Below are 11651 nucleotides of genomic sequence, written 5' to 3'. Positions count from 1 at the left end.
TGGAAACCACGTGATCTTTTGGGCCAATAGGAATGCGAATCAACAAGTCAAAATTTTTAGGTTATGTGAACCATAACCAAAACAAACCTTGAAAAGAAAAATAATTTGATTTTTTTCGTTTTTCTATTATTTTTAATGAGTTGCCGTTCATGGTTTATATGTGGAAATCTTCTAAAGTTTTGGGGGCCAACATTTTCCTAACCAAACAATTCTTCTGCAGTACAAGCCCCAGAAACATGCCAAAAAAGCCAAAAATAAAAGAGGGCAAATCCTCCAAGGATTCAAAAGTTGACAAACCAACGGTAAATCAATCAAATTTGCCACAATACATTTCCTAAGTAAATTATAAAATAAACAATACACTGAAGAAAAGGTTTTTGGTTGTCAGTGTATATTGCCAATGTTTTTTTTAATGTTATAATATTCCAGGCAAAAGGCCCCTTAAAAACTAACCCAGAAGGTAGCATTCTCATGGAGATCTATGCTAAACCTGGAGCAAAACAGAATTGCATAGTTGAAGTAACTGAAGAAGGCATAAATGTTCAAATAAATGCTCCCCCAGTTGAAGGTTCTGCCAATACGGAACTTGTAAAATATATGGCATCATTCCTCGGACTAAAATCAAGCCATGTGACACTAGAGAGGGTATATTAATTTACTATGACTAAATATGATATATATAAACTAATGATTTTAGGGTCATAAGTCAAGAAACAAAGTTTTGAAAATCTCTGGTGGGATCTCAAAGGCAGCTATTGTAGAGAAACTTAATGCGGAATTACCAGATGGGTCGAGATTGACTGAAGATTGATGATATTAGGAAAAACTTTCCCTAATATTGCCCAACAAGAAAGGCAACAACATGTAAAAGTAATAAAAAATTTGGAAATTAAATAAGACAAAAAAATGTTAATTTTTTGCTTGATTAGTTAATATGAAGGGAGTAAATGTATTATTATTTTGAATGTACATCTACAATTACTTTTTTGAAATTGATATATCAAATGGTTGCTAGGGGTTAAAGGGATGAAAATCTAAAAACCATTTATATAAAAAATACATACTGGGTAGCTATGGTTGTATACCTCTTTTCAATATCATAATATTCTTCTAAATCACAAGAAAGATGTCAAAAAAAATCCCAAGATTTACTAATGATTGTTTAAATGATTTTCAAGATTCACTAATTATATTTTTCAATATGAAATTAATTTATTCCTTTTAATGGTAAGACAATTTTTACAATATGATTATAATCTAAAAGCAAATCATTTTTACATTAAGATGGTAAAATATGTATAAGGCCTTAATTAGTCTAGAATACCAAAAATTGCTAATTACTTAAGAATGTAAAGTGACCATTAGGAATGTAACTTACAAATACTTTTACAAATTTTAAAAGTGCTATAAGGTACAGAAAAATCAACCATTACTAGGGAATTCAAAACCTCTTTGCATCAGGTAATTGGAGTATGGAACCCATAACTAGTTCTTAGAGAACCACTCTTAAACAAATGATCATTTCTTAAGCCATGAATACATTTAGGAGCATTAAAATTAAAGAGACTGAATAAATTAAGATCATTATTAATCAAACTATTAATTAATTTGAATAGAAATAAAAAAGCACGACTTTTTATGCCTTTGGACATAGATCTACTCAAAAAGAGCAATATTTAAAAACCTTTTGGTCCTTCTCAATATCTTGAATGTGAATACCATAATATAGCAATACTCTAAACACAAGTGAATATATATGTATAATACAATATTTCAGGGAAAAAATGTTATTATGCTGTATAACCCCCAGCTGTTTAAGAGCCTTATTACAAATTGCAAAATTGCTGATCAAACAAGATACCCAAATCATTAGCTTCATTTGATCTAGTCAACATAATGCTCCTGAAATTAAAACAGTTTATTTTTTACTATTAAAAGAAAATTTAATATTAACCACAGGTCAGACAATTTTATATACAACTTACTAGTAAATATTTACATACATATAAAATTTTAATAATATATTTGATTTATTTCTATTAAATATATATTATATATTAACAATTTTTGTGATAATGTAGTGAAATTTTCCCAATAATTTAAAATGTCTGAGATTGGTATTTATCTACTATATGTAAATTCGATACAAAATATATAACAAATTAGCACTTAAAGGCACTAAAGCAACTAAATCTAGAGAGTATAAAAAACCATAAAAAAAGATACAATTCTACATACTATAAAATCCATCTAGAAGAAAAATTATAGCAATTTTTTTTTAGGTTTTATCATGCATTTTTAAAAACATTTATTTACTGTAAACAGTGTATTTTTAAAACATACAGTACAGTTGTGTAACCCTTTAATCTTAACTATAAATGACAACAAAATAAATATCAGCCTAAAAATTTCAGTTTCAAACAAGTCTTATTGCTTCATTCTGACCGGCAAAGGTGGTGGAGGAACATCAGGAATTCCATTATTTCTCCTTAAATTAGCAATAACCTTTTTTGGGTCAGTTTCTTCATGGGATTGTTGTAATGGAGGAAGCACTGGATTCTGGTGTTGAACATCACTGGTTCCTTCATCACCATTTGAAATATACTGAGAATAGTTTGGGGCTGTGGGATCATACTGAGGAACTAATTGTCCAGATGGTGCGATAGGTGGGCTATTTTGAGTACTGACTTTGGTTGGTTGGTTTGAGTCAGTTTGTAATTGCTAGAAACAGAAAAGGAATGATTGAAATATATATAGGTTTGGTAATACTGAAAGGGATAACTTTAATCTTTTTTTAGAAATCAACGCAGGATTGACACAGTCCATAAATAGTAAGAAGTGAAAAATGTTAAATCTGGTAAAAGGATCAGGGAATCTTGTTGGACACCAAAATCACTTTTCCGGATCGTTATAATGCAATGAAATCTTTTGGTGTCATTTTAATATTAACGCCTAATTTTTCACTTCTATATATTTAATAATTTTAGACTGCTCTTTGGTAAGATCTCAATTAGTGTGGTTTGTTCTCCATTCTATGCTGTACACATCGATAATTTAGAACAAGTTCAGAGGAAATTCATAAGCTTTTTAAATTTGGTACTCAACATCATTGCCTAATTATATTAGAAGAAAAGTTAATGATATCCGTTTTCTCAATAAAATTATTAATGGTTTAATTGACTTGACCCATTCGTTGTGCCCATTCGTATATTCAAAAGAAATGAAACATTAGAAGTTGGGTACTATGGAACAAATTATGGAATGCACAGTCTATTGGGTCGATCATTAAGTCTTCTGAATCCACATTTATCTCTTGATCCATTTGCAGGCTCACTCAGCAAATTTAGAAGCAATGTTATGCATCGTGTGTTGATAAGCAGGATGTTGGTTAGATTATAATATTTGTTATGTAAATTTTGTGTTTTATTTATTTGTATTTGTCATTTTTTACAAGTATTTCGATTGCTTATGTAAAATAGTAATAAATAGTAAAGAATACCTGCTGCTGTCCAGGACCATTTGAAGGCTCTTCTTGACTTTGGACATTCTTTGTTGCTTCAACCCTTTGGATTCCAGAGTAGTCTGGGCTAATCTAAAAGCCCAAAATTATATTAAAATGCTGTGAAAAACTGACCATCTTAACTTACATAATTTGCAGGTATATTTTGTACTAAGGATGTATAATAAAATGGTGGAAAGGCATATCCAATGGATGTTGTTCTTAAGATTGGTTCGTAAACTGGCTGTGCGTGACTCGGGGAGAGGTTTTTCTTTGAAGTTATAAGTACATTGTAAATCCTTGCAGGGTTGGGGTTAGCTATGCAACTAAGGGAAAGTAAGGAAAGTATTGCAAGCTGTAGCATCATTCTGAAATAGAAAAATATATATTTAAGATTGAAAAAACTCGTCCATTATCTCAAAGAGAAAAAATAAAGCCCTGAAGTACTGAAAGTAGTAAGCAGGTCATCTCGTGAGAGTTATTACTAGTTTGTAAGGTGTGATGATGTTTTATTTTAAGCGAAACATGTAACCTTCGGGACATATAGAAAATATTTTGAGACCGAGACTTAAGGGTTTTTATTTTGAGTCTGGTTAAATTTGAGAATTCTTGGAATATTCGCAATGAGGTGATAAACTGATTTTCATAGAAAATATATGAGTAAGGTACCAGGATTTGAAAGTTTTATTATTTGGACATCCGTGGACATCCTCAAATGGCCTTGAAGGATTTTTGTATCAATATTAAATATCATATTTACTTACATATATGTTAGATTTAAGGGTGTGGTTAAATCTCAACCTCATGTCTCAGTGTCAAATAAACCTGCCATTTCATTTAGTTTTTATGGCAAAGAAAAAAAAACAGAATAAATATTAATCGAGCAATCAAATTGATCATATCAGATTTAAAACTATGCATGTAATTCTTGCAAGGTTAAGAACAGGAAATTGTGCTATATCGGTAGTACACGGTTTTCCTTCATACACTCGCAGTATTTCACTTTGTATAAAAGTGGAACCGACTCAGACGAATAAAAAAAAATGGTAGTATGTATTCTATATTTACAAAAAGGTGAAGGCCGAACAGATCTTTTGTTTTTTATGTATACAATTCGACATGCAGCAATCAGCAGGTAATTGATTGTTCTTTTCCTTCTTTGGTTAAGATGTATTGACCTTACATCACAACCACTTTTGCGGAAACTGCCGAGATTCGTTTTATTGTTTATTTATTTTTTATGATGCTTTTGTGTGAAATTTTTGAACGTTGAATCTTGAAGCAATATGAAAAATGATAATGCAGAGAAATCATCAATTGTCAAAGTTTTAGTTTTAAGATTAAATTCGTCCTAGCAGCAGCAACAAAAAAAAACTAAAAATGATAGATTGCATCTTGATTATTTTAAGGTGTACATTTACCAAATCGGTCAACGGAAACGAATTCTATTATTATTCTTATTTAACCCACATGTAGTTCCTACACGGAAAGTAGGTGGGACTTAGCTACAAGTGGCCCATGCATAATATATTTCAGTTGTAACTTAATACCATGAATAAAAAAACTTGATTGCTCTGTATCTGCTTGTTTTAATTGGATTTTTGGATGTAATGTTTTTTTTGGGTGATTTGCATGTTTGCTTTTTCTCACTGGAATTAAAGTGGGAAAGAGAATTTGAGGTTACAGAACTGTTTATTTTTGTGGAACCAAAATAAAAAATTTACATATTTTACTTGGAATGCAAAGCTAAGAAAAAATATATTTTTACCTAAATATTCGTGCAACAACTTAAGATTTTTTTCACTTTTTATAAGCGTTTATTAGGAGTTAAAAATACATTTAAAAAAATTATTTCATTCTTACCATAAGAATATTCCTTATTGCGGTTAATATCTGTGGCACCCATATACTGAGAGGAGAGGCAAAAAATATAATGTGTACTTTTCTTGTAAGGTTCTGTTTTTGAAACAGTGTGGGCTCACTTTATTCGTTTATTGAAAAACTACTTTTATGTTTAATATTTCTTAAAACGTATATCTGGTTAAAACTCACTTAAGAAATTAAACTATACATGTGAAGAAAGTACTTATATATTACGCGGTCGAGCTATAAACCGATACTAATATTCAGAACCAGAGTGAATTCGGTTGTTGACATCCTGTATATTTTTGTATGTTGTTAATTTACAAAAATATACAGGATGTTTCAAAAAGAGTTTTAGCAATAAAATATAGTTAGATTTCCATTTATACATTTTTTCTTGGATAAAAATCAGTTTTCCATTAATGGCGTCCACGTAGGCATTATTATAATGCATATTTTTTAAAATTAATTTTATTTTTCTATCTAAATAAGTCTAAATATAAACATCAAAAGATATAGATGACTATTTGACCAACTTGGTTGTTATGGTTATGCTTGGTTTTTGAGGTACGATAAGTAAAGGGTGTAAAAAGGGTATTTTTTTTATTTAAAAGATAGTTTTTTCTTCAATATCATCTCAAGAAAAAGCACAGTTAAATAGAGCCACAGTTACACTGCTTAAATATTAAGTATAACTATTTAAAGAAGTATTATAGAGGAAAGATTTCCTACAGCCAATTTGAAATATGCCCGGCCCGTTTGCCAATTTATAACAATTATTTGAAATTGTACTGAAGGTAGATTCTAGCGTCTCTCAATTATGATGCCTCACTCGCCTGGAATGTCGCGTGATTTTATTTATTTTTAATAGTAGTAGCTTTGGCGGATACTTAAGTGTTAAATAAAGGTAGCTTTTTTGTTTTATTTGAGTGTAATTAATTATATAGTAAAATGAATATGAGGTAGTTGTTAAAATAGTGAATGATTTTTACTAGTTTTGGTCTGATAGCGTAGCTAACCCGGAAAAAAATTATGACAAGCTATTTTTTGCAAGAATGTGGAACGATACTTATGCTATTTATGATAGAATATTTTACGCTACTGAGCACAATAATTACGCCAAATGCTCCCAACTTTATATTCAACAAAAGCAAAAATTTCAAGTTAACTATCCTGAATACAAAAGAAATTTTACTGAAAACGAATTTTTTATAATAAGAAGATCAAATAAATTTTGGTCGGGTATATGGACGGACATGGTAATTGAGCAGAACTTAATGAGGCCTATAGAACAATGAAAGAGGACTTACAAGTTCGTTGGCATCGGTATGTATACCAGTCACTACTGCAATGGAGAATTTTACTGGTATTAAAATGAGTTTTTTCAGAGTAGCACAAATCACTCAAGAGAATAACGTGTTGAAGCAGATTTGCAAAAATTACTAAACTCGCTAAATAAGAATTGATTTCTTTAAGAAGCAATATAGGTTTCCAAAAAATACTCAAGACTTACAAAACCAGATTAGTATTTTTTTGCACCTAAATATATATTATACAGGAATGGATTGGTTACAAGGTAAACCCATTGAAATTTGAATGGAAAAAGATAAATACGGCAATAGCGTCCCTAAAGTGCTTACCCAGATAGCACCGTTGGTTCAATGGACAATTATTTTGGACATCCAATAAATTACCGGTTTAGCATATATCCGTTTATATTCTTATTATTGTCCAATGTTGGTATGCAATGGAAAACATTGAATTCGAAAAAGTTGACAAAGTCTGGTAGAAATGAAAACGTGACCAAGAAATTGGGTCAGTTATTTTAAAATAAATTGTTTCAATTTAGCCAAATTATTTTCTTACAATTTTTTTATTTAAATTACTGAAATGTGAAATCTTCTTCTTTAAAAAAAAATAATTATTTTGTTACATAGCTTCTCACTTAATGGGCTTATATGATACATATAAGTTTTACTTTACAAGTCTCTAGCTATTATATTTTCAGAGATATAAGTATATTGTCCCTTGAAATTCCAATTTTTTCTTAAGGGTCATTAATTTATTTGCAAAAATTGAAAAAAAAAATTAAAAATACTATACTTATTACTTTATTACTCTTCTATGTCATCCGAAGCAATTTCCCTTATTTCCCTCTCTCAAACATACGTAAAGCAATCAATATATATTTTGGCTATTCATATTATTCATATGATTCATATGCGTGTTTACAATATATTTCCCATACCCCAATTTTAAAGCTTAAAAGCCGTTAGAGTATCCCAAAAATCAATAGTTACAATATTTTCACCATTAGGAATCAAAATATTCAGTTGCTAAAGAGAGTTAAATTATTTTATTTTTTTCCAGGCACAGAGAAAATGTCAATATCCTGATTTTTAGTGTATGGATTTCAATAATTTTTTCAGTAGTGGCTTGAGGAACTCTAGAAGTATCCTAGAAATCTATAATTACAACATTTTATCTGCTAGAAATCAAGATGTTCAGTTGCCAATAAGAGACAAATTATTTTATTTCTTCCAGGCACTCCAGTGAGAAGAATATTAATATATTGTTTTTTAGTGAATGGATTTTACTAATTTTTTCAAGATGTGCTAGAAGCATAGTGCCAAAAGGATAGGAGTATCTCAAAAAATAATAATTGCAACATTTTAGCCATTAGAAATCAAGATATTAAGTTGCCAATAAGAGACAAATTATTTTATTTCTTCCAGGCACTCCAGTGAGAAAAATATTAATAATTTAATTTTTGGTGTATGAATATTAATAAGTTTTTCAAAAAGTGCTAAAAGAGCCATCAAGGTATCTTAGAAATCAATAGTTTTAACATTTTAGCCACTATAAATCAAGATATTCAGTTGCCAATAAGAGTTAAATTATTTTACTTCTCCCAGGAAGTCCAGTGTGAAAAATATCAATATCTTAATTTTTAGTGTACGAATTTTAGTAAGTCTTTGAAAAAGTACTAAAAGAGGCACCAGAGTATCCCAGAAATCAATAGTTACAACATTTTAGCCACTATAAATTCAAGATATTAACGTGCCAATAAGAGTTAAATTATTTTATTTCTTCCAGGCACTCCAGTGAGAAAAATATCAATATCTTAACTTTTAGTGTTTGAATTTTAGTCATTTTTCCAAAAAGTGCTAAAAGATCCATCAGCGTATCCTAAAAATCAATAATAACAACAGTTTAGCCATTAGAAATCAAGATTTTCTATGTCGTTTTTAATTTTGTTAACTTTTAAGGGTTAAGTTGGATAAGGGGTCAATAAATCCAAGCTCGTAAAAACTTTTTCTTCTTTTACCCCCAACGTTTCGGCCTTTATTATACAGTGCGTTAGAGGTTCAATTTCCGATACTTTAACTACTTATTGTGGTCCAATTTTATCGACAAAGAACTCAAAAGAATTCGAGAATTGTATTTCTCGAATTTTTACGAGTTCAACGAAAATAATTTTTCTATCACTTTTATGCCCTCAACATGCTTAAAAAAGTTGTCTTATTTTAAAGGTGATTTTGATAAAAAATGTGGTAAAATTGTGTGCATTTTTTCAGTAATTATGCTTTAACTTAAAAACCAGGCCCTTAAGCTATGCTAACAAATAAATATCAAATTATTAGCGCCACTTACGCTAATAGTTTAGGTAAATGTCCTGGTGAAAGCAGGTAAAAATGAACAAAAATAAAACCCCTATACTTATGCAGGTAACATTGCATTAGGTACTAAGAGAGAAGGATATTTTTACGATTTAATTCTGAAAAAAAAACTCATTTATGATCAACTTTTCGGATATTTTTACAAAATTAACACATACCCTCTAAATCTTAAAAGCCATTTTTTAATATCGCAGATTTTTCAAGATTTTCATCGGTATCGTTAGTACAGGCATAGATATTTTTGGTTTTACTGAAAATAAAAATTCTCCACTCATTTTGGAAAATCTAATATAAACTGAAAATCAAACACAATTTTAAACCCCATATCAAGCGTAAATAAATCATCTTAGAGCCATATTTATTTAAATCAACCCTGTTTATTCTCCATAACGCGTGTTATAACTATTCCACGTAAATCTTTATTAAGATGTTCCAGATAATTAATTCGTTAATCACCCTAAATAGTAAAAACTCTCACGTATAATACTTCAATAAAAATTCTTTCATTTATTAAAAAACCCCTTCTCACTCACCTCCTTTATTAAAAAAAAAAGTGAAAATTCTTGGTGGCGCCTGTAAACAAAAATCCACTTGTTTTTTTTTTCAATCGCACCCAACTGGTCAAAACTAAACCGACTGACCGACAGAAATATCGCTTTTCACGGTTCACTAAATCCACGAGAACTACTTCACAAAATAACAATTGGCGCTATACTCCACCAAAAAAAAAAATGGTAACGTTTACCTTGTATACTTTAATGGTGCCGAGTCACTTACTAAATAATTGCCTTGATAGAATAAGAGATATATCAGCAGGCAACAGTCTCCCTGCATTCGGTTCACCTCTTTTTCAAATTTACCTTCCCAGATATATACAGTGAGCAATTAATATGTCTCTAGCATTTTTTATTGATAACAGTTACACCTTATGTATTATTTATTTATTTGTCATATGGTGACGGAATTAATATGATAAATAAGAGGTAGTACCGTCACCTTATGTTTAGATTGCTTAGCTGCATTCTAGTCAAGTAAAATACATTTAATGCAATTTGTATTTGATTTTGGTGAGTTTTTTATTAATGGAAATTCTTTGGATTAAAGTCCTCAAAGGGAAAGTGAAAACACATCTTTATTTTCCGACGTGTATTGTGCAAATAGCTTACTCAATGTGAGTGAGACAACATTATTCTGTTACCATTCATGGCGATATAACAAACTTTTTTTAACATTCCGTTCTTGAATTAATAATAAATTTTTCAGATACTAAAATATGTAACAAATGCAATTCAATGAATTTTCCCGGAACATTAAAATGTCAAGAACATGAGCTGCGTGAGACATAAAAACTCACAAACATATGTGCTTAAAGCAACATTTACCTCCTAAAATACATTATGAATTTATTGAATTCTCGGAGACATATACATTCCCTCTTCCTTACTAATAATAAAATAAAAATTTCTTCCAGGCATTTCGATTTTTACATTTTTCAGGCATGATTACTTTATCTCCCTATAAAAAATACCTCAACTTTCCCGCATTCTTATCAATAATTAAATGACAATTCTTCAAGACAGTTGAGGAGTTCCCTACTTATTATCCTGTATATCAAGTGACTAAACTGTCACGTGAAGATACAACTTTCTTAATGACGGTCAGATAATCTTTCCTGCATCAACTGCATTAGCCAAGAAGCACACACATACTTCATTATAACTATAACACATGTAAAGGAGAAATCCCTTCACTTTTACTTACCAAAACCTTGTGCGTAATCAAGGTACTGACAATTAAAATTATGTTATGTTGCCGCATAAATGCAAAATAGTTAAGTAATGTTCAGGAATGCTCTTACACAAATAATCTGAATAGTTTCCCTGTTCGTAATTTTATTTACTGCTATAATTAGATCATAACACACATAAATAAATATAATATTGATTCTAGATTGTCATGGGTCTACATTGAAGGTTTCGGCATTCGATTTACATCATACACGTGATATAGCACGAGGACGCTGTTTAAGAGTTTCAGGGTGAAACTTTTATAAAGTTAGTAGAAATTAAGGTTTTTAGGAAAAATTGATTTTTGGGAAAATTGCCATTAAATGCACACCAGCTTGTCATTACGTAATTCTTCAAATATCTAGAAAATTATTGGTCCTACAGCAAAAATTATTAGAATAGAGTATTGTACGGAAGGAATTATACAGAAATTGTCTATTATTCTACACTTTATTCCATAAAATAAGTAGAAAAGGAGATTTTTGGAAGAAATTGAGGCATCCATTGCTGAATTGAATGTCATTAAGCAATTCTGGAAATATATGGAAAACAATTGGTCCTACAGGATAAATGCTTGGAACGGATTTTGTATAGAATAAAATTATCTATATTTTATAAGATTAATAGAAAATAAGATTTTTGGAAAAACCTGAGTCATCCATTACTGGATTTAGTGCCAAGTTTTTAAACAATTTTCCAAATGTCTGGAAAATTTTTGATCCTACAGTAAAAATGCCAAGAACAAATTTTGTTCGGAAGAAAATTTTTTCTATTATTCAGTATTCTACACTTTTTTTTCGTAAAATGGATAAAATGGATAAA

General features: G+C 29.9%; 2 protein-coding genes across 5 annotated transcripts; one reads left to right on the top strand and one right to left on the bottom strand.

Annotated features, from left to right (window-relative positions):
• Positions 1-56: 56 nt before the first annotated feature.
• Positions 57-969, top strand: LOC126748575 (UPF0235 protein C15orf40 homolog). The gene is made up of 3 exons (XM_050457906.1): positions 57-302; positions 430-645; positions 698-969. Exons 1-3 carry the CDS (start codon positions 150-152, stop codon positions 809-811), a joined length of 483 nt encoding a protein of 160 aa, XP_050313863.1. The 5' UTR covers positions 57-149; the 3' UTR covers positions 812-969.
• Positions 970-2091: 1122 nt separating this feature from the next.
• Positions 2092-9928, bottom strand: LOC126748573 (uncharacterized). Of its 4 annotated transcripts, none has more exons than XM_050457901.1 (4): positions 9788-9928; positions 3648-3867; positions 3500-3592; positions 2092-2721 (listed from the first exon to the last, which is right to left on the bottom strand). In XM_050457901.1, the coding sequence occupies exons 1-4, from the start codon at positions 9874-9876 to the stop codon at positions 2428-2430; spliced, it is 696 nt and encodes a 231-aa protein (XP_050313858.1). In that variant the 5' UTR covers positions 9877-9928; the 3' UTR covers positions 2092-2427. The 4 variants fall into 4 exon arrangements, with proteins under 4 accessions (XP_050313858.1, XP_050313860.1, XP_050313861.1 ...); XM_050457903.1 differs by lacking the exon at positions 9788-9928 and adding an exon at positions 5363-5520 and having other exon boundaries at positions 2158-2721; XM_050457904.1 differs by lacking the exon at positions 9788-9928 and adding an exon at positions 4264-4494 and having other exon boundaries at positions 2158-2721.
• Positions 9929-11651: the final 1723 nt, after the last annotated feature.

Source organism: Anthonomus grandis, chromosome 22 (genome assembly GCF_022605725.1).
Source record: "Anthonomus grandis grandis chromosome 22, icAntGran1.3, whole genome shotgun sequence".
In the NCBI taxonomy this organism is placed as follows: Eukaryota; Metazoa; Arthropoda; class Insecta; order Coleoptera; family Curculionidae; genus Anthonomus; species Anthonomus grandis.
This window is presented reverse-complemented; position numbering and strand designations above follow the sequence as displayed.